The sequence below is a fragment of the Dermochelys coriacea genome, chromosome 3 (assembly GCF_009764565.3).
Source record: "Dermochelys coriacea isolate rDerCor1 chromosome 3, rDerCor1.pri.v4, whole genome shotgun sequence".
Lineage (NCBI taxonomy): Eukaryota > Metazoa > Chordata > Testudines > Dermochelyidae > Dermochelys > Dermochelys coriacea.
The window spans coordinates 122403631-122428447 of NC_050070.1; the positions used below are offsets into that span (position 1 = coordinate 122403631).

Genomic DNA, 24817 nt, shown 5'->3' on the forward strand with positions numbered 1-24817 from the left:
GAAGAGAGAAAGCTGTGGATGTTGTTTGAGTTTACAACATTAGGACAAATTTATCTTCAATTTCCTGCATAGTGCATAATTTATTCTCTTCAAATTTGTATCCATGGGGTTAGATCCCAAAGGTAGAAGCTTTATGTGTGTCCTGTCCAACTGTCTTCCAGCAGCTGCTATGGCACCGTTTAAAACTGGTGGCCTGTTTTCCACAGAACGTTAATTTTGTATGTTTCTGTCTTAAAGAAAATCCTTCAAAAGGAGGCAGACAATCTCTGCAGCAGCAGCATAATGTACCAGCAGCTGTAAAATAATTTGGTGTCCTCTAGTGGGAGACATTGCTATCGTAAAGGGTTGGAAGCCTGACTTTTTCGAACCACTTCTGTGGTTGGGGAACTCCTCTCTGCTCATTGATTATTATTATATGCTAAATGAGCCACAGCATCAAACAGTTTAAATGCTGGAACAGAAGAGAGCGTTGCACAACCCATGCAGTTTATAATACGGTTACTTAGGTTCCTGGTTGAATTCCAGCTCCCAGTCCCTCTAGCTTTAGGAGCAAATCAGTGCCTGTCCTGTTGTAAGAACAGGAGTACTTGTGTCACCTTAGAGACTAACATATTTATTTGAGCATAAGTTTTCATGGGCTACAGCCCACTTCATTGGATGCATTCAGTGGAAAATACAGTAGGACGATTTTATATACACAGAGAACATGAAACAATGGGTGTTACCATACACACTATAACGAGAGTGATCAGTTAAGGTAAGCTATTACCAGCAGGAGAGGAAAAAAAACCTTTTGTAGTGATAATCAAGATGCGCCATTTCCAGCAGTTGACAAGAATGTGTGAGGAATAGTAGGGGGGAAAAATAAACATGGAGAAATAATTTTACTTTGTGCAAAAAGAAAAGGGGTACTTGTGGCACCTTAGAGACTAACACATTTATTTGAGCATAAGCTTTCATGAGCTACAGCTCACTTCATCGAAAGCTTACGCTCAAATAAATTTGTTAGTCTCTAAGGTGCCACAAGTACTCCTTTTCTTTTTGTGGATACAGACTAACACAGCTGCTACTCTGAAACCTTTTACTTTGTGTAATGACACATCCACTCCCAGTCTTTATTCAAGCCTAATTTAATGATGTCCAGTTTGCAAATTAATTCCAATTCAGCAGTCTCTTGTTGGAGTCTGTTTTTGAAGCTTTTTTGTTGAAGGATAGCCACTCTCAGGTCTGTAATCGAGTGACCGGAGAGATGGAAGTGTTCTCCAACTGGTTTTTGAATGTTATAATTCTTGACGTCTGATTTGTGTCCATTCATTCTTTTACGTAGAGACTGTCCAGTTTGGCCAATGTACATGGCAGAGGGGCATTGATGGCACATGACGGTTGGTAGATGCGCAGGTGAAGGAGCCTCTGATAGTGTGGCTGATGTGATTAGGCCCTACGATGGTATCCCCTGAATAGATATGTGGACACGGTTATACTTTTTTAATTCCTTCCCTGCCCGCACACGCTGTCTAGAGAGAGACGCGGCTGGCTGTGGCACAGATTGGTGTCCTTCCCCATCGCTCCCGAAGCCCTGCCGCCTGAGACAGAACAGGGACAGAGCCACGGGCCAGGGCGTCTTCCCGCTTGGCGCCAGGCTCCCGGGGCAGGGGGAGAGGAGACCGCGGACAATGGAGCTACGGTCCTTGCCCCCGCGACCGCTTCCCTGTCTGGGCATGGCAGGGGGCGAGGGGTGACACCGAGCTGCCTGTGGGGAGCCCCCAGGCCTGGTTCCAAGGGCGGCATCATGGAATTACCGCGCTGCGGACTCCCCTCGCTCCCCCCGAGGGTAACGCACCCCTGCGGGGAGCAGAGCGCAGCCCTCCAGGCGGCGGCGCGGTCCCTTTAAGAGTCGGAGGGGAAGCGGGGAGAGGATGGGGCTGACGTTACTAACTGAGCGCTGATTCGCTGCTGTTCTTGTCAATCGAGCGGGCGTGCCTGTGAGGCGCTAGTTGTGGCCCGGGAACTCCCTCCCCCCGCAGAGCGCGGGTTTTTCTGCTCGGTCCTCGCGCGGGAGCGGCGGGCATGGAGCTGGGGACCGGGCAGTTCGCGCAGAGCCTGCCCCGCCTGCGGGCGCTGGTCTTGGGCTGCGACTTCCTGGGTGAGGGGCCCCGCCTGGAGCAGGGCGGCGGGCCGGACCCTCCCTCCGTTTACCGCGGGCCGGGAGCCGCCCGCTCCCCCTGCAGGCGGGGAGACGTGGGACCTCTCACAGCTGCTAGCTCCGCGGCTGCCGCCGGGCCCGCGGGTCACACGGGGCCTCGGGAGCGAGCGCGACTCGGGCAGCCCGCTCCACTGGGCGCGTGTGACGGGTCAGAGGCATCGCCTCCCCTGGTTACTTGCCTCTGGCCTGGGGTGCCAACCCGTGCAGGATGTGCCCCTGCTGAGCTCAGCTGCCAGATCGGGTCTTGACTGATGGAGTGGCCTTTCCTGGTGCTTGGCCCCCCAGTTGATAAATACTGTCTCTCTCTTCCCCCCCCCCCACGATTTTTTCCTAAGCCCTCTTCCATTCAGGGGTGTTGTGTGTTGGAACAATTTGTATAGTGGGTGCTGAGAGCCACTGAACCATTGATAGGTTTCAGAGTAGCAGCCGTGTTAGTCTGTATTCGCAAAAAGAAAAGGAGTTCTTGTGGCACCTTCGAGACGAACACATTTATTTGAGCATAAGCTTTCGTGAGCTACAGCATCTGACGAAGTGAGCTGTAGCTCACGAAAGCTTATGCTCAAATAAATTTGTTAGTCTCTAGGGTGCCACAAGTCCTCCTTTTCTGAACCATTGATGGAAACCACTTCACGGCTGGGGATGCAACAGCACCCCTGGTTCCAGCACCTATGCTTCTACTGCCAAATGTGACAAGGGAAACTGGATTTTTCGGTTTCCGTTACATACTGCGGAAAGAGGCATAGGCACAAAGTTGGGTCATTTTGTGCAGTAGGTATCAAGGGAAAAAAATTGGGTGCTGATGAAGATGTGTGTGGTTCTCTTCTGAAAGCCTATAGAAAAACCTATGAGATACACCTAGAAAGGTACAGAAGTGCTGTCAAAGAGGAAGCAGAAAAGTACTAAAGCAAAACTGCCTCTGCTGCCCCTTTATTCATCTAATCTTTTTGTGTGTATGTGTGCACGTTTTGTATTGAAAGGTAGGTAAAGCCAGTTACAATCATGCAGGGAAAGAATTGCACCATGGTAACAAATAAGAATCATTTTTATAAGACTTAAGAATTCTTTTCCCCTTCCATCCCAATTCCAGTGATCTCTGGTATCTCACTTTGCCTCTTCATCATGAATGATTACAACAAAGGATTGGAAAAGGAGTTCAGTCTTAAGCCTTATTTGCAGTATAAAAGATTTACCAATGTAGCTATGTATCTGAGTTATTTTGCTGTCATAGCTTATTTTGTTCAGAGAAGTAGTAGAGCAGAGCGTTTCAAACTTTGCTGCCATAGGTATGTCAGGAATGTGAAAAAAATCACACACAGTGAAATAACTATTGCTGGCATGACATGTCATTTGGCAAGGCGATTTAATGCCTTTAACAGCACAAGGAGTTCTTTTACTTGCATAAACTGCATCTCTGCTGTGAGGATTTGCCAGTATAGCTATACTCTATAGTTTTCAGAGTAGCAGCCGTGTTAGTCTGTATTCGCAAAAAGAAAAGGAGTACTTGTGGCACCTTAGAGACTAACAAATTTATTTATTTATTATTATACTTTATAGTGTAAACTAGCCACCCTAGGTGTTGTTTCTAGTTTTCTATTTAAGATTTTAATAATCACTAGTGTGTATATAATCGTATCACAGTTAGTGTGCAGTGTCCCAATAGGAAAAAATGTTGTTTGTTTTCTCCCACTCTCTCCACCATTGTCCTTAAATGTTCCCCTTTTCCCTGATCTGTAAATGAAGCACGTTACTTTCCATTCCATAACTGTTAAACAGGAGGTAAGGCTGGGAGGAGAATACATATGTAACTTGAAAGTAAAAATATACAACCTTACAAGGATGTTGTAGTTATATATATATTTTTTTTAAAGTTCAGATTAATCTTAAGATTCAAATTATTGGAAAGTATGGTACAGCTACAGCTGAGGCATCCAAACAACTTGTACTCTGTGCTGATGCCTGGGGTAAATGGAGAACCGAGGGCCAGGTCTACACTTAAAATTTTGCAGGCAGAGGTATGTTTGTCAGAGGGGTGATGAGTTCCGGTTTCTGGCCAACGTATCTGAGCTGGCAGAAGCCTCTAGCGTAGACACAGTTATACTAGCAAAACTGCGTTTGTGTTAGATATTTACGTTGTTGGCGGGGGCCAGTATAAGCTCATCATTCTGCCAGTATAAGCTGTTAACATTAGGGGTGTATTGCTAGTATAGTGTACTTCTATAGCTATATCAACAAAGCACTCCTGGCGTAGACTTAGCCTAGGAGAGCACCTTATCCATCCATATAACATTTTAACCTCAATTGTAACTATGAACACTAGAATGCATTACTATTAATTGTTCGTTTCCTGTCTTTGCCTCTGCTGTGCCGCCTCAGATAGACAGTGTGATTGCAATCTTTCCTGTCAGTGATTTTCACTAGTGATGAATAGTATAGAAAATCACCTAACTAAACTACATCTCACGATTATGTGAAAGTAGTTTCATATTAGGAGTGTATACTTCTAATTTATGCAGAGATAAGATTGTCCTATTAATATTGAAAAGACAGAAAAATCTACAATATGTATGTACTGGTATTTTAGACTGCTCCCAGAAATAAAGCCTCAATTTTGGCTGAGAAAGGTAGTGAACCCCACATGGAGAATGAGCCCAGCTCGTATTTGCATTGCTGGTCTTGGTGAGTTTGTGTTGGCCACATGGTGCTGATTAAACATACTGTACTTTTTTTCCTTTTGGCCCTAACATGCTATGCTGTCCAATGCAACTATGTGTCTTAATGCTACATTCAGGGATGAGTAAACCTCAAATGAATGTCCAAATTGTGAAGCACACTCTTTGTTTTGAAAGAATAATTCCCTACCCAACTGCTGACTGGCTGAATAATTCATGGGTTAAAGGGAAAAGTTGCAGGGGATTTAATTTTCTTAGTACCGTGTTGGGATCTTAGATCACTCCTTTGTCCATTTGTAGTTAGTACAAAAGGCTGGAGAAAGGCAGATTCACATTTTAGAATCTTTTTTTTGTGTGTTCTGTCTCTACAGGGCTCGATATGGAATTCACAGGTTTACAATCAGTCTTTCCACAAGGCAAGCAGCCCAGGTAAAGATGTTGCATTCAAAATGTCATATGATTTAGTGAGTTAAAATAATGGTAGAAGTTGCAATGAGAAAGTAAAACAGTACATCATGGGAATATTTCTTCCCCATCCTCCCTCTGATCGTTTAATAGTCTCTTCGATTCACCTGCTGAGTGGTATCTGAAGGCCAGACGGAGTGTTCAGAAGTTCACAGTCAATCAGCTCGGTGAGATCTTTTGTTCGTTGTTGTCAAAAGATAAAATCCCACTTCTTGCTAAGTATTTACTAGCATTTCACAAACTAGTTGAATTTGGCTAACACATAGCATCTAGTCTACAAGAGGATTGTGGGACTTTCTGAGAGGGATAAAGGTTTGCAATTCTGTTTTTGCTTGTCTGCTTTGTTTGCACTGGTTGTCCTCCATGCTAGATCCCTTTTTATTAAAGAATAATGTTATCAGCATCATAGGTGCCGACTTCCCCTCTTTCCCATGGGTACTCAACCCCCCCACTCTGCCCCTGGCCCCGCCCCCACTCTGCCCCTTCCATTAGGCCTCATCTCTTTCCCACCCCCCATTCCAACTCCTTCCCCAATGTCCCTGCCCTGTTCCTGCCTCTTCCCTGCCTCCTCTCCTGAGTGCACCACATTCCCACTCCTCCCCTGCCCCCCATCCCGGAGCATGCTAACGCTGCCAAACAGCTGTTTGGTGGCAGCTGGGCGGGAAACGCTCAGAGGTGGGTGGCGGAGTGGGGACGTGGCACACTCAGGAGGTGGGGCAAGGGGAGCTTGGCTGCTAGTGGGTGCAGAGCACCCACTAATTTTTCCCTGTAGGTGCTCCAGCCCCAGAGCACCCGCGGAGTCGGAGCCTATGATCAACATACATACATCTTAAGTAGTCTAAAGTCAGGTTGGCTATGCAAGAATTTTCAGTCTATTTTATATTGCTGCAAATTTATTTTAAGAAACACTGTTAAGGTATTTGACATCTTTAAAGAAAAATGTAATGGAAGTCAGTTGTTCTAGGTTCTGTGCCGGACTCTGTCATTGACTTGCAATGTGACTGTAAGCATGAAATATAACCTTTCTGTGCCTTAGTAGTCTCCCCTGTAAAATGGGAGTAATCCTAGCTCACAGAGGTTTTGTGAGGGTTAATGTTAATAAATAACTCAGATTCTCAAATGGAAGGTGCTAGAGAAAATAATATTTTCTAAGGTTACACAATGAAATATGCTGCTTTATAAAGCTTCATTTTGTCCTCTGGCATTTTAGGTTGCTATTGTAAGGGCTTCTCTTGAGGACTGAGGTACTGGCTTTAAGCACAGTTTGATCTGGGGGAGACAGAAATGAGGACGTATCAACTTTTTGACAGTGTCTCTAAATAAAGGCCAGCTAGATTATGATCTCTGCATCTGCTTCCGGGGCTGCAGAGTGTTTTGAACCAATGTAGGGATGCCAAGGAGATATTTGAACCTTCCCTGCTGAAGCTCCTTCTGGCTGAAAAGGTAGAGTGGTGTTCCAGAAGGAGTTTCATTTTTGTCCTCATCCATTTACACATCTGTATACGTTGACCCAGTTAAAGCATGACTTCACTTTGTAGTACAGGTATGTCTGTACCTGAATCAATTCAAAGGTGACCTGCAATGGGGAAAATGTAATTGTGCCTTATTTCTTTTATGACACATGGAAATCTTAAGGTTTTTTTTTCTTGCTCTCTTTTTAATGTTTTTCTGCTTACTTTTTACATTGGAAATTCAGGACTTGTCTAGCTTGCCAGTGCCTAAAGATTCTCTGACTCAAAAACTAGTGAAATTCTGACACTACAAGAGACTGATCGCTGAGAAAATTAGAAGTATTAAGATATTTAGTTAGATGGTGTAATTTTTTTGGTTAACACCTATTTAACCTCAATGACTAATATTTTGAATTAAGAATGTCTTTACTATAGATTCAGCCACCTTTTCTAGTCACACTGTGAGCTGTTAGTATGCCTCCTCCAAGGCATCTTCATCAATACCAAGGGAAAACAAGAATTTATATTTCTAATGTTTAAAAACAGTAGAGTTAGGATGCTTCGTTTTTTAGCGTGTTGGAAGGGGGAATATGTTTCTTAATGAAATTAAAGTTCCAAACGCCATCTTTAAAAATGGTTTACAGGTCACCTTTAAAGTCTTAGATTATCAGAGCATTTATTGTGGTCAGAGGAGATCAGTGTAGTGTTGTAACAAAGTCCCCCAACACTAATGTAGAGTAGAAAGGCCTGTAAAGCTACAGCAGGGTTATAGCTCTCAATAATTTTCCTCTTCTCTTCCTTTGCTTAGTCCCTTTTCAGTAAGGGCTGCTTCTTACTGAAGATTAACGTATCTTCCCATTGAGCCCTAAAATCTTATTTCTGTTTAACTATCTGGGGACCCATGTTCATGCCACCCCTTTGTAACCTGGCAGTGATCTGGAGATTAGTAAAATTCTAGTGCAGCAGCTTTAGTATATGACTAAAATGGCATAGCAAGGAGAACTCCTGCAGCCGCTATTTAATTTTCACAATATCCGTAAACAGGAGACCAAGGAGTAACACCGAGCTCTCAGTACTAAGACTTCAGTTTGTGTTTTTCTTTCAGGCTTGTCTATATTTTCAAATGAAAAATCAAACAAGTAAGTAAAAATAAAGTATCCTTTCTAAATAAGTTCATAGCTGTCTCTTATAACAGAGATAATGCAGTTGAGATTCCATGCTGGAAGTTCTCAGGCTCCTCTGTGCAATGGTTCCTTGTGATTCTGTTTTAGACATCTTTATTTTTCGTTATAGGTATGTTGCGCACTCCTATAACTTCTTCCTCTTCCCCACAACATTTGGAGTCATGGACTCTGAATTCTCTTTCCAAGCGTCTAGCATTCAATTCCTGACGCATTACGGTTTTGACTATAATAAGGTATGTTCTCTGTTCTAAGTGACTAGAGCAGAGGAGGCTTGTATAGTTATGGGGAAGTATTAAGGGAAAATATCCCAAAAACTCTGCATTCCTTGTGTAAGCAGCAGCTTGCTACTTTTTCAGTATAATGGCTGCTTTGAATACTTGGGTTGGGTTTGTTCTGTTGTGTGTCAGTAGCAAAACAGGGCTTTGGACACTGAGCTGTTCCATGGCCAGAGGGCAATAACCACATCTTTGGCAATGGTTACTAAATTGAACCCCTAACTAACCTTCTGGACCCTGTACTGCTGCTTTACATTGTTGCAGTTGGTCACTGGACACTTCCTTACTGCCCTGTGACACCAACCTTAGCTGCCACTGGCCACAGGGCATCTCCATGTACTTCCCGTCTCCTCATCAGCAGAGAGGTAAATGCCTGTCTTTACTGTTATCCCGGCACAGCCAGCCTTTGAATAAATGAAGCACATAGTAGGTCACATGCTTCCCTTCCTCCCTACTCTCCATAGGCACTGACTCTGTGGGTGCTCCGGGGCTGGAGCACCCATGGGGAAAAATTAGTGGGTGCTCTTCACCCACTGGCAGCCAAGCTCCACTCCCTGCCCCCCCGCGGCCCCACCTCCCCTCCGCCTCCTCCCCTGAGTGCACCATGTCCCTGCTTCTCCGCCTACCTCCCAGAGCTTGCCGCTGCAAAACAGCTGATTTGGGCAGGGCAGAAGGGGCGGGGCAGGAGGGGGCAGAGAGGGGTCGAGCACCCACTGGTGCCAGCAGAAGTGGACGCCTGTGCTACTCTCACTCAGTCTCACTCAGTCTGCAAACCACGCTATCCAGGTGGGGTCTGCATGATGGGTGAATATCTCCAGGCCTCATACAGTGAAGTAGAGTTTTTGTGTCTAAGAGTCATTTTGTTGGCTATTAGATGTGGTCCAGCATACTCAGTTGCACAGAAGACGTAAGACTCTGTGTAGGAGTGGGAAGCTTGGGTACTCAGATAAGAAAATGGGTACTGAATTTATTATCATTTGATAATCTCAAAGAAACTTGACCTCTTAGCTAAATATAACTTTACCTGTCTATGATGTTCCACCATCTCCAAGGTGGAAGGTAGTGCCATAAGTATACAGCAGCACTATCCAACAGTTCGTGGCAGGGAGTGAAGAAAATAGTACCTAGTTGAAACGGCTGGAGAATTTAATTAAATTGAATGTAATTAAAGAGCTGGAATTTGTTCTGGAAACCTAGATTAGAATCCTGACACTGAATACTTTCTCTGTCGGCTCTTAAATAATCACAAATGGTCAGGACTTCAATTTTATCTTTCATGCGCAGTCTTTCATAATTCAGTTTTTCTGTCTCTGTACCTGTGAACCCTTTGGAATCCTAAAATAAAATCTTTCCCTTCCTTTGCATATGCATACAAGTTGGGTTACTGGTGAACTTTGGACTTTTTTAGAAAATTTTGGAGGTGTTTTGAAAAAGGAATGCGGGAAGGCCATCATATTAGAAATGACAGATTTCACAAATAAATACTTCATACTATTTTTCTAATTTAACACCAGAAAATCCTATGGTAAATAAACCCTGTTTTTTCCCCCTGTTCAGTTTCTGAAAGATGGAATCCCATATATGAATCAGGTTCAGGAGAAGAAACTTCAGCAAGGGCTCTTAGCTGGAAACTGGAAAGTTCGCAGGTAAAGCTCTTCCACAGCCATTGCTCCTCTAGTGACTTCTGTTAGTATTTCACCTTCACTTTTCACTCAGTTTGCATTTTGTAGGACTACTGAAACTGAGAGAATCTCATTGCCATTTCTGTTCCCTTGGGGACTATATAGAGTCCGGTGAACGGTCACAGGATGATTCTGTCGGTTGCTCCATAGAATGACAACAGCAGGAGGGAAGGGGGCCTCCTCTTTAAAGTGGAGTCTTCCTTGGCACTGCTTTTGCAGCTTTCTCACTTTTTTCTTTTCTGATCTCATTTCAGCACTTTGGACAAGGATAAAGTGAAAAAGATGATTGATGACGTGACATGCTGGGTGCCATCAGCAGAAGAGGGAGACTCTATGGTTCTACATAATATTAGTGGTATGAAATAGGATTCCTTCCTCATTTGTGATTTCTCAGTGACTGCAGCACCTTTTCTGAATACATGGGGACTGCTGCTTGTTCAGCTCACTTGCATAGCTGCCTGTCTTGTAACACTCTTCCTTTTTCACTTTTAAAAAAAAACATACCCAGCCCACCATTACTGCTGACAGGCCTTCTGGTTCCTGTCACGTTTTCATCTCTCTGCTTTGTTGCTCCTCTTTTGTCATTATGATAAGCTCTATTGTGGAAGGGCTTTTTTTCTGGAGGTTGGTTGGTATCAGTGGCTGTTTCTGGAATTGAGGTGGATTTTCCAGGGCTGGGAGTAGTAAGTCTGCAGCTTTCTTCGTTGTAAGGTTTTCTGGCTCGATTTTGTGCTCTTTGCATGGAAATGTACTAAGATATATATTCAAAGGTATTTTTAAAATAATTTGAAATAGGGATGACTCAGTTCATCATCCCTCTTTTCTGGATTGTTGTATGCCCTAAATATTTAATTTTTATCTTTGTTTCCACACTGATATTTTATTCTTCCATTGAAAAACATTCTTGTTCTACCAAGCAAACTCCTCCCCACCTTTAAATCTTTCTCTCCGTTTCTGATCTCAGGTTTTCAGCTATTTGAGGTACAGCTGATTCTGAGACAGGCAATTCCAGATGTCTGGACAGAGCCTTTTGGAGATCAGAAGGCAAGTTGGAAATGAAGCCCTTTGGAGGGTAGGACTTCTGTTTTAGATATGTGTGCGCCTGTTCTTCCTGCTGCGACTCTGAAATATTGATTGTGCTTTAATGGAAAGGTTCCTGGAGGAGGAGGGAGCTTGCAAAGGAACCGTGCTAAGGGGCTGAACCAGCTTCCCTTTTCTGGGATCCCATGGGTTGGGAAGCTATGGCCTCTGTTTCTCCCACAATCCCAAAGCCTCCTCTTCCAGAAGGGTCGCTCTTTGGCTAAGTCTGAAATGACTCTCAGAATTTCCAGGCTTCTCAAACCCAGTCCCTCATGTATCCACAAAAGCGAACATTTGGTCTTCGGTAGTTGCTTTTTCATTGTTAAACTGTCCCTTGTATTAGCTTTCGAGACTTTCACCCATTCTGTTGCTGATTAGTTATAACAGTAATGTTACACAGCCTCTCGCATCTAGGTCATCAGCTTGAATCTGGCATGCTCTTTACTGAATAAAAATGAGGGCTATTGGATGGCCTATTCAGGAAACGAGTGGTCTCAGTCCAAATGCCAGGGAGAAGCTTAAAAATACCACAAAAATCAATATTGCAACTAGCACCCTTATTATTCTCAAACAGAGGCTATAGATGGGACAAATTTCCTGAGCTCCCATTTCACACCTAAGTGTGGGCTCTCAGAGTCAGCGCTGATGCACTTTGGTGTGGCAAAACCTGAACTGCTGCTGTCCCTGCAATTCCTATTTTATGGGTAGAGGGCGTCTTGTTTCAGCATTGTCAATCGAATACATATTACTAGTGCTAAGAGCACTTAAATTCCATACCCATTCACTCGCATCCTGAAACAGGCAACCTATTTTATGGCCATCATCCTTCTAGCCAAGGAGACCCGGAAGTAACTCCCTTCAGAGTTATTTTAATTTATCAACTGGGTGCTGATTGCCATTCAGTGACGAAAGAGAGACCGTCTTCACCTTCTGTATTGAAGTGCTGTCTCCACAGCGTTGGCAGTCTGAAAATTGACTTGTTTTCAGCGTCAACACTAGGCTACCAGACAAGCTGCTTATATTGATTGTGTGTGTGCATGTGTGCAAGGTTATTTCTCCAGAGTTGTAGTAACTCTTTTCTTGCAGGTGATGGTGAAAAAGGTGAGTCCACGGCATCGCTGGCGTCTGGAGAACTCTTCTTATGACTGCTGCCGAAAGGAGCTCATTCTTCTCTCTGCCCGGGGTTTCACCAACCTCTTCCAGACCCTTGTTGAAGCCAAGAAGGTAACACTCAGCATCCCTATTCCTGCCTTCGGAATTCTTGGATTGTTACCATGGTAGTAAGGTGATGACGGACTATGCAAGATGTTTTGTATGGAGCTAAGTAAACGGATTCAAAACAGTGAGCGGCTGCATAGGCTGGCTTTATTAACCCCTTCATAGCTGTCAGTAAAACAACTTGGTGTTTAAAGGGTAATTTTGGCTAGAAAAATGGCTATTAAACATAGCAGATGTGTTAACTAAGCAGGTGTGCTTTAAGTGTATTCTGTTAAAACATTCTTACTTTATTGATCTAAAAATCATACTTTACTGTGTTGCATTCCTGATACCCTGCGGAGCAAGTATGCCTGCGGGAGAGCAATCTAGGCTCTGTTCTGACTCGTCCATTTCAAACAATTTGTGTTTAAAAAAAAAAAAAAAAAATCCAAAAGTTCAGAAGTAATAAAACCTGTCACATTTCAAGGCATAAGCCACCATCTGAGAATTAGTCAGATACATTCCTGCGGGTAGGTTATTCCACTTTGACATAATTGTCCATTTGCAGATTTTTCCTTAAACATCTGGTGCTGGCCACTGTCAGTCAGCACACTACACCACGTGGACCAATGGCCTGGTCAAGTATTGGAATTCCTGTGTTCCGAGCAGCATTGTTTGAATAAGATCCAATTTCAGAAACTTTATCCCTGGTGATGTATAGGGCAGAAAGACCCCACCTGGGTGCTCAGATCCCAGAATAAGTTTGTAGATCTGACAACCAAAATAATCTTTCTGGGCCAGCTGGCCCAGAAAGATTTTTAAAGGCTATTGTCTCCCCTTCCTAGTTCCTCAGACCTCTTTTAAACAAAATGTTACCAATTAATGTCCCCCTCACCTAAGGTTTAGTCTAGAGGGCAAACCCAGCTGGGGATGGCATTGGCCTCACTGTGATGCTTTTCTGGGCCTTGTAGCTTTTGAAGAGGCTTGTATGGGTGTTACCCCTGTAGTAAAGAAGTTGGGCTATTGAACAGGTCTGAAGTTGGTTACTTTACCTACCTTCTGTAGGAACATGCTGATACTGTTTTATGTCTTTCCCCATAGCCAGTGGTGGGACACAACATGCTCATGGACCTTCTGCATCTTCATGACAAGTTTTACAAACCCCTCCCAGGTAGCATAATTTTTAGCATCATCCAAATGCTGGTGCATCTCTCCCCAAAGCAGCTTTTTCAATCCTGGGGCCGAAATGCAGCACAAATGTTCAGTGATAATCGTTTACTCTGCATAGTGTGACTGGGTCGATGCTAGATAACTGCACTGGCTCCCCCACCTCTAGGGCAGAACCTGGTCCATCTGGAATGCTCCCAGTGTGGTTCTCCCATGGGGCTAAAGACCACAAAGATACTTAAACTTTGTTTACTGTATCGAGTGCCGAGTTTCTTTTTTCTCAGTTCTGTAATTTTTTTTTCTGGATGTTTGCTTCTTTATTATTTTTCTTTCAGAAAGCTATGAGGAGTTTAAAAGGAACATTCACAGCCTGTTTCCTGTTCTCATAGACACCAAGAATATAACAAAATCCATCTGGAAGGTAAGATTTGGAAGTTTGTTTTGGGAAATAAAACTTGCCTCACACTTAGATGGAAAGAAGGTCCTGATCACTCTCTGGTTATAGAGCAGGGACCAATTTTAAATGTTGCACTAAAGCAGTGGTACCCAAACTTTTTATGTCATGGCCCCCTCATACCTGTAGTGTAATCTGCCCAAGCCTGGAACTATGGCTGGGATCATGGCTGGAAGCTGTGGCGGGAAGCCGGGGCCTCGACGGGGGTGGGGCTGGAGTTGGAGCTGGAATGGAGCTGGGGACAGAGCAGGGCTGGGTGGTACTCCCTCCCCGTCCCCTGTGTGGACTGGCCTAAACCCCACTGCACCCCCCCCCCCCAAACATTCCTCCATCACCTCAGTGGGGCTCATTCCACAATTGGGACCATTGCACTAAGGCATCTAGCTTCGCTAATGGAAGGACTGGAAATTATCCTGTCTGTTCAGTACTACCTTTAAATCTTCTTTCCCCTGGAGCTGTACTACCTCTTCTGTCGAAAGGTGGGCCAGCAGCCTTTTCCCTTCTATAGTGGTGAGTGGTAGTGCCTGCACTGCGTCTATTGCAGTGTTTCCCTTTGATGCTCATATCTCTCCTCTGAGGGTTGGGAACCTTCAGAGCCAGTGTCTGCTGCATCGTGATGAAGCTCTCTCTTTTACAACCTTCTGGAAGAGCAGTTTTTTTATGCAGTAGTGTGTAGTACAAGTGCTTGGACTTGGAGTTTGAATGCTGATCCTGGTTGTCACTCTGCAGGAGTTGAGTATTGGAGAAGAAGCTGGGGGCACTGGATAGAATATGTCCTGTCACTGAATGACCCCTCTGAAGTTGACTGACTTCCATACGACTTGTGTTCCATTGCCAGAATATGGTTCCTGAGTTTGAGGGTGGAGGAGTTGAGAGTGCAGTATCTATTAATATTGATTTTAGGAATTGCTGTTGTGACACTTCATAACTCAGCTGTCACTTGGAGCTTAGAACTCCTGGCATCCAGGGACTGATATTCCAGATTTTGACTATCACAGCATCATAACTTAATCTTTAAATTAACATTGTGAAGAGTACTGCAGTGAGTTTGCTTCTTCTGAAGAAACTCTATGGCAGGGGTCTCAAACTCAATTTACCTTAGGGCCAGTGCCAGTCCTCAAATCCTCCCAGTGGGCCAATAGTGTCACTGAAGATGGTGTTCAGAAAAGAAAATGTTTACATTGTATTTTTTTATTTAGAATTTCTTAGAAATAATGAAACTGTCATACAACAATTCTTCAATTCTACAATTCTTCACCTGCCAGAGAGTTTTTAGTGTTTACCAGGCAACGCTTCAGTTCTGTCAGTTTGTTGATGTTTGGCCCGAGGGACTGAGCAGTTGAAACCTTCAGAATTGCAGCAAGGCACGCATCAGATAGTTGTCTTGTTTATATACATTGGGGGGGGGGGGAAGTGATGCTACCTCCATGGCTGACTCTGCCGGGCAACTAATGATGGTGTCTCTGTCCCTCTCCCCCAACCAATGGGAGCTGCGGAAGGCAGCGTCTACAGCAGATATTGCCAGCAGTGTGTCTGCCCACATCTCTCCTCCGTGGGCTGCAGTGGGGAGGTTCTTGGGCCACAGATGGCCTGTGGGCCAGGACGTTGAGACCCCTGCTCTATGGGATTCCAGGACTTGAATCCTGCTGTTAGTTGCCCATTGAAGGGCACTACTGGAAAACAGTGTGGATAGGAAGCTTGCACAGCACTTTTAAGATGGTCTGACTGTTTTGGTTTGTTTTCTGATCCCGTGGTTCCTTTCTTCCAAAACATCACAGCACATCAGAAATATCTTGCCTTGTTTTCTTACAGGAATTTCAGTTTCCTCGAGCATCTAACCTCCTAGAAATTTATGAAATCCTGTGCAGGTGAGCATTGTATTCTGGGAGTTTGAGCCCTACCAGCTGGTCCATGAATCATCTTGGGAAGGTTTCAGAGTAGCAGCTGTGTTGGTCTGTATTCGCAAAAAGAAAAGGAGTACTTGTGGCACCTTAGAGACTAACAAATTTATTTGAGCACAAGCTTTCGTGAGCTACAGCTCACTTCATCGGATGCATTCAGTAGAAAATACAGTGGGGAGATTTATATACATAGAGAACATGAAACAATGGGTGTTATCATACACACTGTAATGAGAGTGATCACTTAAGGTGAGCTATTACCAGCAGGAGAGCGGGGGGGAAGGGGACCTTTTGTAGTGATAATCAAGGTGGGCCATTTCCAGCAGTTGACAAGAACGTGTGAGGAACAGTGTGGGGTGGGAGGCGGAATAAACAAGGGGAAATAGTTTTACTTTGTGTAATGACCCATTCACTCCCAGTCTCTATTCAAGCCTAAGTTAATTGTATCCAGTTTGCAAATTAATTCCAATTCAGCAGTCTCTCATGGAGTTGTTTTTGAAGTTTTTTTGTTGAAGAATTGCCACTTTTAGGTCTGTAATCGAGTGACCAAAGAGATTGAAGTGTTCTCCGACTGGTTTTTGAATGTTATAATTCTTGACTTCTGATTTGTGTCCACTGATTCTTTTACGTAGAGACTGTCCAGTTTGGCCAATGTACATGACAGAGGGGCATTGCTGGCACATGATGGCATATATCACATTGGTAGATGCGCAGGTGAAGGAGCCTCTGATAGTGTGGCTGATGTGATTAGGCCCTATGATGGTGTCCCCTGAATAGATATGTGGACAGAGTTGGCAATGGTCTTTGTTGGAAGGATAGGTTGCTGGTGCCTACATGCCTCCAGCTTTCATCCAGACCACACCACACGATCCATTGTCTACAGCCAAGCTCTACGATACAACTGCATTTGCTCCAACCCCTCAGACAGAGACAAAGACCTACAAGATCTCTATCAAGCTTTCTTACAACTACAATACCCACCTACTAAAGTGAAGAAACAGATTGACAGAGCCAGAAGAGTACCCAGAAGTCACCTAATACAAGACAGGCCCAACAAAGAAAACAGGACAGGACAGGCCCAACAAAGAAAATAACGGAACGCCACTAACCATCACCTTCAGCCCCCAACTAAAATCTCTCCAACGCATCAAGGATCTACAACCTATCCTGAAGGACGACCCATCACTCTCACAGATCTTGGGAGACAGACCAGTCCTTGCTTACAGACAGCCCCCCAACCTGAAGCAAATACCTTCAATTCAATCTCTTTGGTCACTCGATTACAGACCTAAAAGTTGCAATTCTTCAACAAAAAACTTCAAAAACAGACAACGAGAGACTGCTGAATTGGAATTAATTTGCAAACTGGATACAATTAACTTAGGCTTGAATAGAGACTGGGAGTGAATGGGTCATTACACAAAGTAAAACTATTTCCCCTTGTTTATTCCGCCTCCCACCCCCCACTGTTCCTCACACGTTCTTGTCAACTGCTGGAAATGGCTTGATTATCACTACAAAAGGTTCCTTTCCCCCCCCGCTCTCCTGCTGGTAATAGCTCACCTTAAGTGATCACTCTCATTACAGTGTGTATGATAACACCCATTGTTTCATGTTCTCTATGTATATAAATCTCCCCACTGTATTTTCCACTGAATGCATCGATGAAGTGAGCTGTAGCTCACGAAAGCTTATGCTCAATAAATTTGTTAGTCTCTAAGGTGCCACAAGTACTCCTTTTCATCTAGGGAAGGGTATTTCATAAGTCAGTCATGCAATTTTTTTATACTTTTTTTTTTTTCCTGCTGCACTGTGGGTTGAGATTGTTCAACCAGTTTCCCTCCTTTCTAACCTGCTTTTAACATCAGAGGAAGAGGTTTATAGGTAAAACTTATCAAGTTAATAGTAAATTGTTTAAAATGCCTCCTTTTGAATTTATTCAGCCAGTATTAAATTAGGATGGAAACTGGCTCACATTCTGATGTAGAAACGTATATGGCAAACTCGGTCGTATGCTGAATTCTAGAGGATAGGATTGTTTAGAGGATTGATAATGGGCTCTGAAGCTTTCTACCATTATTTCCCTGATCTTGAATTTGGGTTAGGGCTGGGATTGGCAGTAACTTAATACTATCTCACTGCTGCACAGGGTCTTAAGTGGAATAAATTTGTAATCTCAGGACAGGTCTACACTACGGGGGAAAGATGACCTAAGCTATGCAATTTGAGTTACGTTTGTAGCGTACCTGAAGTCGATGTAGCTTAGATTACTTACCGTGGGGTCCACACCATGCTATGTTGACTGGAGACGCTCTCCCATCGACTCCCCTTACTCTTCTCATTCCAATGGACTTCCGGAATCGACAGGAGAGCGATCTGCAGTCAATTTAGCGGGTCTTCACTAGACACAACCCTGGTGGATTGATTGCCGCAGCATGGATCCACCAGTAAGTGGAGGCAAGCCCTCAGCTTGGCTCTTAGCAGACAGGAGTCCACATTACAGATAGCACTCTTGTTAGAAGAATGGGTAGAGTGTAAGGACTGGACAGTATAATTCTCCTTTTCTATAGATGTGTTCCTTCCACAGACAAAACACCATGCCAGGAGATACGGTGAGAGCCTTGTGTTGCTACTGTTTGTGCTGGATCTGCTCTGTGGATAAATGGAAGATATGAGTGCTCTCAGGCAGGCACTTTTTATTACACTAACCTCACTAACTTCTCTTCCTAAGACGTTCTGCTTTTTCGTAGTCTTTTCAAACAATGGATGCCCAGAGTTGTTGGGAAGTTTTCTCTTGTTCTGGGTGACTTCAAGAATCCTAATTTTTACCCTCTTTATTGCCTTCTCCAAAAGCCCTGCATCAAAACAGCCTTCCCTCCAGAGCCAGTCAGTCAGCACCTCTCCTTGGACTAGTCTGTTTTTACTGATCCTTATTCACACTCTCTTGTATGCAAGTAATTACTCTGCTGTGCTTGAACACATTCTGTGTAAGGTATACAATATCAGCAGATGCACACAGAGTGCAGCATGTGGGAATTAGTTTCCAGAAAGGAGAGCATTCACGCATATGCAGCTGCATGGGTCCCTATTTGCCTCTGCAGTCACTGATGTAAGGGAAGCCATTAAAGGCAGTGTGATTGGCTTTGGGTAAGGATTGCTATTTTTTTTTTTTTTTTTATAGTTCAAAACAGATTAGGAGAATTCTGTTGCCCAAACTCATGTTCTCATTGCACAGTCAGATGTTAAAGGATCTTTTTCACAACTGGAATAGGATTCTCTATGCTGCCTTCTGATGTCTCCCCTGCATATAACAGTCTTTACCAAATATGAGTTATAGTACTGGGGGCATGAAGTGAGGGAGGGAACTTTGAACTAGCCTGCTTTTAGATCTCAGTGGAAGTCTTGTCTGTTTGACCAGTGTGGAATGAGGGCATACACACAGCCAAATGAGCAGGGAAAAGAACCAACCTTCAAGGTCTGAAGCAGCAGTAGTTTTAGTTAAGAGATTATAATCCCTTCTGATTTTTATTGTAATCTTTGGCCAGGGACAAGAATATGTAAATTGGTGGAGTGGGGAGATGTGTAGAAAGCCTTTAGGATACTTAAGTCTAGAAGAGGCAGTCACAAGCACAAATCTACTTCGGGTGTATTGTGCAGAGTAGAAGGCCCCTACATTTGTGAACTCCATATACTTTGTTTCCATGCCACAAACTTGCCTGGCTCCTAATCTCTGTGTGTGGATTTATGCAGATCCCTCTGACACAAATTGGTACTTCTGGACTATTCCATGTTCTCCCACCCTTCTCCCCCATTTCTTTCCTCCCAAATATCAGTCAAGAGCTAAGATTTGAAACCTCTGGGATAAATTTTCAAAGTATCCTGCAGGGATTTGAGCCATATGAATTCCTTTGTTGTTGGTGAAAACTAAACAGTTAAATTGTTGCTTGCACCGCTTTTGTAATGGTATGATTTTATTCCTTAATGGTAGAGAAACTTCTTTTAAGAAATCTCTTTAGCAGTTGTGTTAAAAATGGAAAGCCATAGGGATTACTCCGACAGGACAAGAGCGTTTGCTGAAAATGTTCCCCCACCCTTAGGCATAGGGGAAGAACGAAAATTTACACTTCAAATTTTCTTCAACAGTGACCTAAATCCCACCAACCCCACATGTCCGGTGATTACCCATGCAAGTGACTGTTCAAAATATGGTATGTTCTGTGCAATGAAGCAAATTTTCATTTCTGTATAAAGGGTCTGTTTTATTCCATGGGAATCCAAATGCAAGGCAGAAATGAAGCTGTAAGTGGCAAAATGAACGTGTGCTGGGGAACCTGTCCATTCGCACCTTTAACTCCAATCCCAACCTTTTATAAATGCAAGTTTGCTCTAATAAACCTTTAAATGTGATGCCATCTTTTCTTCAGCCACTGGTCTAACTGTTGCCTCTTTGGTAGTGTCATTTTGAAAACTCCTGAGGAGCAGCAGAGACTGCAGGAGTATAGGGATTCTGTGAGGTGCTGGGGGTTAGAAATAATAAGAAGTGTAAAGATGAGAGAGGAAAACTGATGCTTAGTGAGAGAAGGATTATTTTGACCCAAAGTAGTTTGCACAGTGTTCTAGAGATGCTTTAATTTATTTTCCATTTTTTGGACTCTTAGTTGACAAGAAATCTCCCCATGAGGCGGCCTATGATGCATTTCTTTGTGGATCAGGTAAAACCTGACATTTCTTAAAGGTTTAACTGTTAGAATTCAAGAATTGCTTTCCTTTCCACTGAATGCATCCCAATGAAGTGAGCTGTAGTTCATGAAAGCTTATGCTCAAATAAATTTCTTAGTCTCTAAGGTGCCACAAGTACTCCTTTTTCCTTCTACTGTAACCATTTTCATTCAATAGTTGGTAACATAGGTACTCGTTACTTAACGATAAACTACCAAATTATCCATATATATAATTCTTTAAAATTGAACATTTGCTTAGCTTTTGCTTCTGCACTCTTTTAATGTCATCTCTTCATTGTTCCTCCTTTTAGTTCTTTTGAAATTAGCCCACTTGCTCCTAGGCAGGATGCCATGGTGAGTGGTGTTTATGAACTTCTTTGCCTTGGGAATTACCTTGCAGTCATAGTTCTTTTAGAAAATAGCTGTCAGTTTGGGATTTTCTGTTCAACAACTTTGTCCAGTTTTTGAATAAAACATTATTCAAAATGCCACTACTCCAAGTAATTAGCTTATTTTATAAAGCTGCAAGTTAGAGTTTTTGTCTCAAGGCTGAAACCTTGTTTAAAAAAATAAATCTTGAGGGGTTTGGTGGCCTGGGAGGCTGGTAATGAAATTGTGCATCATTCCTTCTTTTGGTCATTGTTTCAAATCCAGCTCAGACTGGTAGTGACCAAATGGTCTTACCATCTGACAGCTATGGGGAAATGAACTGATGGCTTCAGTCAAGTTCCTAGTGAATGTTTGTCCCCTTTCCACTGTTTGGTACACTTATTTGTTGGCTTCTGTTGAGAATAACAAGAGTGTTAAATGTGTGTTGAAACAGCACTATCCTTGCACCAGTAGATGTGGTCTTTCCCTCTGTTATGATTGAAGTACGCTGGCAGGGGGGTTCTGGGGAAGCTTGATCTGCCTTGTATGTGCTGTATCTGTTCTGTACACAGAGGAGTTCATACTGAAAGACTGTTAAGCTGTTTCCTTTTATCAGCAGTATATTCCCATTTTAAATAAATAAATCCTTTGTACTTCCCCTGCTCCTGTTCCCTTAAAGGTCTGCTGTAGCTAGGAGTTCCTTAAAGCTGTAGTACTGTGCCGTTTCCCTATAGTGTAAATCACTGAATTATTTTTTTTTTATTTTGTTTTCCTACATAGTGACATGCTGGAGACTGGTCCCTCTTTCTCTCAATATCTCAATGCATTAACCAAGTACCTGAACCAGGTGAATCTGATCCGAGCTGGCGTTTCAAAAATCGTGAGTTTAAAGTGCATCATGTTTACCTTTATTGTATCTGAATCCCCAGGTGTACATGCTAGTAGGCTATCTGCTCACTCACATTAGTGAAAGAAAATGCCACCTGGTGTCTGGATCTTCATCTGCGGGTGACTTCTCAGTGTCAGTCCAAATAGCATTTTAAAAAAAAAAATTGTGCTGAATTTTTACCCTGTTATTTATATTCATTTTGTCACCAGTTAAAAATGGCCTGGGGCCTTGTCTACATCACCGCTTAAGTTGAAGTAAGTTACATTGCTCCGGGTGTAAAAAAAACCTCCCCCCGAGTGATGTAATTTACATCGATTTAACGCGGTATCTACACCGTGCTATGTCAGCGGAAATGCTGTGCTGTTGGCAAAGCTTCTGCCTCTCGTTGAGGTGGATTAATTATGTTGATGGGAGACCGTTCTCCCATCGACTTACTGCATCTTCGCCAGACCTGCTAAATTGACGCCACTGCATTGCTGAATAGCACCAATTTAGTGCCGTAATGAAGACAAGCCCATAGTCTTTTAACTGCAGCCAAGATGCCTTTTCCCCCATTCAGCACCTATAATGAGATGGAAATACAGGAAGCACTCAAAGGTACTCATCTGTATTAAGGTATCCCTACTTCCAGGCTTCTGATTCCTACAGTTTGTTAGAGGATAGGTTGTTGCCTTGGATTTTTGTTTTCACATGCATTCTGGTGATGTAAGTTTTGCTCTCACGGTTCATGCCCACAAGAGCCTGAAGATGAAAAAATACTTCCTTGTATTGTACAGGTGAGTATTGCTTAGTCACTATGTCACTTTTTGCCTGTTGTGTTTAATGATCTTAAATAACACTTTTAGTATTTCCACAGTCAGATGTGGATTAAATTTGAGAGTCTCTGACTTTAATTTCACTTCATCATTTTCCAGAATTTCTCTGGCACAGATGTCCCTAGCCAACGTCCACCTCTTCTGATTGCCAGTGTTCGGGGGTGGCCTGGGGTGGATGAAGAACAGATCTATCAAATATTAAAAGCTCTGTGCAAGTTTGATGTCAGACGACTGACCGAGAACCAATTTCTGTTGCTCTCCAATAAGTTTAAGGAGTAAGTGATCAAAATTCTAATTCTTTACCCTCTCATCCTCTCCCCTTGCTTCCCCTATTTGCCCTCTTGCTCCAGTCCTGCTGACTTTTAGTTATGTCCCAAGCCTCAGAATGCAATAAGAGATACATCTTGCATGCATTAGATACATCTAATGTAACGCAATTATGATTTATTTCTTAGCGTCAGGGTTGTTCTGCGAGATTATAAAGCTCACCCCAATCTGCGGATTTCACTCTATCACCACTGGAGACACTCACCCCAAGTGAACTGTTTGCTACAGTAAGTGATGATGCTCTCATGTGCTTTCTGCTGTGAGTCAGGAATAATATTCCCCCCTGAACTAGCTTGCCCTGCGTCTTTGTATGAGAAACAGTTAATTACTTTTAAGTAATGTTACACTGAACATCATGAACACATGTCATTCAGAAGCAGGCTTTATGCGGTGGTTTAGAATGGTCACTGTGTAAATGATCTTCCACCTCTGGATTCCAATCTTGACTTGGATCACCAAGGAAATGTTTCCTTGTGGCCATCACCAAACCACCATGCTGTCATACTTGACAGATGCTGATCTCTGAGGCCCAGTACTGGAATACCAAGTGTGGGGAAGGGTAAAGCTGTGTTGAAAGTTCAATTCTGGAATATCAGGGGCAATTACAGATTAAAATTCCTATGATTTGTTAATCTAGTGATACAGTGGTGCAGATGGAGGGAGAATATTAGCTCTGACCCAGCTCAGGGAGCAGTCTCACTTTACATTTGGGATTAGTTGGGTGATTATGAAATAGCCTAATGACATTTTAACTTTCTTCCCCTTGCAGAATTTGTGGGATTGTGGCATCATGGTCTCTTTTGGCCTTTGTGTTTGGAGGATCTCAATGGTATGCCATGTAAAAGATTATCTTCTGGAAAAATCTCAGGGACATCTTTCCTATTTTTGTGCTCCACACCAGGATGCCTGTTGTGTTGGTTTTTTTTTTCGTTACACTGCTAATATAGTGATGGTCAGTAAAAGGCATTTAACACCGGTTTTTTGTTTGCCTTCAATCACAAAAAAAAAAATCTGTGTTTAAGGAGACTGTTAGGTTTTAGGAATCAAATCTGAAGGGGAAAATCCCTTTTTTTTTTTTTTTTTTTTTTTTTTTTTTTTTTTTTTTTTTTTAAATATATTTATTAAAGAAGTACTACCTCTTCTTCAGGTGCAAGGGGAACAGAGAATCCACTGTTTTGATGGGACTTTTGTCTTGTTCCCCGTTTATTCTTCAACAACGTTAATAAATCAATTCTATTCCAAGTGTTGTGTTGCTGTTAAAAAGGCTGGTGTACACAGGTTCATGTTGTTGTGTTTTTTGGAAATTGTTAAATAGAAGAGCTACTTTAACTTTAATTCCATTTCAACTGAGGGAAAAGGGGGCTATTGCTGTTTGCCAGATGGAAAAGGACAAAACTGATGGAGAAATAATTCTGCAGGCTCCTGAAAGGTTTTCAAAGACAATAAAATAAGTCAGGTGACTTCTCTGTGTGTATTTTTAAGCACACGTTGGCAGGAGAGTGCCTGACAGTAACATTGCTATGCTGGTTTCAGAGTAGCAGCCGTGTTAGTCTGTATTCGCAAAAAGAAAAGGAGTACTGGTAGCACCTTAGAGACTAACAAATTTATTAGAGCATAAGCTTTCGTGAGCTACAGCTCACTTCATCGGATGCCTTTTTCTTATGCTATGCTGATCAGTTTCTCTAATATGGATGAGTGAGTGGGCTTCAGGTCAAGGACTGCTATCCTCTACTCTGAAATTTGGTAAGCCCAACAATCGTGTAAGCATTTTGAAGGAAAACCGCCTTTACTTCTGGCCTTGGTGCCTGTGTGTCATAATGAGCATTTCTCAGGGACTACGGACACTGTTAATCTTAGGGATCAGTTTCAGGATTTCCTCATCCCTTGGCACAAAACTCAACCTAAAATTGATTGGGAATTCTAGGGTGTGGAAGGTCTTCAGATACTATGAAGTTTGTTTCTCCTGTG

At 43.0% G+C, this 24817-nt stretch overlaps 1 protein-coding gene across 5 annotated transcripts; it reads left to right on the plus strand.

Annotated features, from left to right (window-relative positions):
• Positions 1-1988: 1988 nt before the first annotated feature.
• PNLDC1 (PARN like ribonuclease domain containing exonuclease 1) lies at positions 1989-23820 on the plus strand. Of its 5 annotated transcripts, none has more exons than XM_043511243.1 (20): positions 1989-2143; positions 5244-5301; positions 5431-5504; positions 7894-7927; positions 8082-8205; positions 9122-9205; positions 9805-9893; positions 10184-10284; positions 10894-10973; positions 12096-12110; positions 13308-13377; positions 13709-13794; positions 15640-15695; positions 19872-19936; positions 20387-20440; positions 20761-20803; positions 21599-21698; positions 22622-22797; positions 22978-23076; positions 23619-23820. In XM_043511243.1, the coding sequence occupies exons 1-20, from the start codon at positions 2068-2070 to the stop codon at positions 23689-23691; spliced, it is 1557 nt and encodes a 518-aa protein (XP_043367178.1). In that variant the 5' UTR covers positions 1989-2067; the 3' UTR covers positions 23692-23820. The 5 variants fall into 5 exon arrangements, with proteins under 5 accessions (XP_043367178.1, XP_043367175.1, XP_043367176.1 ...); XM_043511240.1 differs by having other exon boundaries at positions 1990-2143; positions 12096-12233; XM_043511241.1 differs by having other exon boundaries at positions 1990-2143; positions 12096-12233; positions 20761-20794.
• Positions 23821-24817: the final 997 nt, after the last annotated feature.

Coding starts and splice junctions, on each gene's coding strand:
- PNLDC1 (XM_043511240.1), top strand. CDS start 2,068: ATGGAGCTGGGGACCGGGCAGTTCGCGCAGAGCCTGCCCCGCCTGCGG. Junction 12,234..13,307: donor CCCTTGTTGAAGCCAAGAAG/GTAACACTCAGC, acceptor CTTTCCCCATAG/CCAGTGGTGGGACACAACAT. Junction 19,937..20,386: donor AAGTGACTGTTCAAAATATG/GTATGTTCTGTG, acceptor TTGGACTCTTAG/TTGACAAGAAATCTCCCCAT.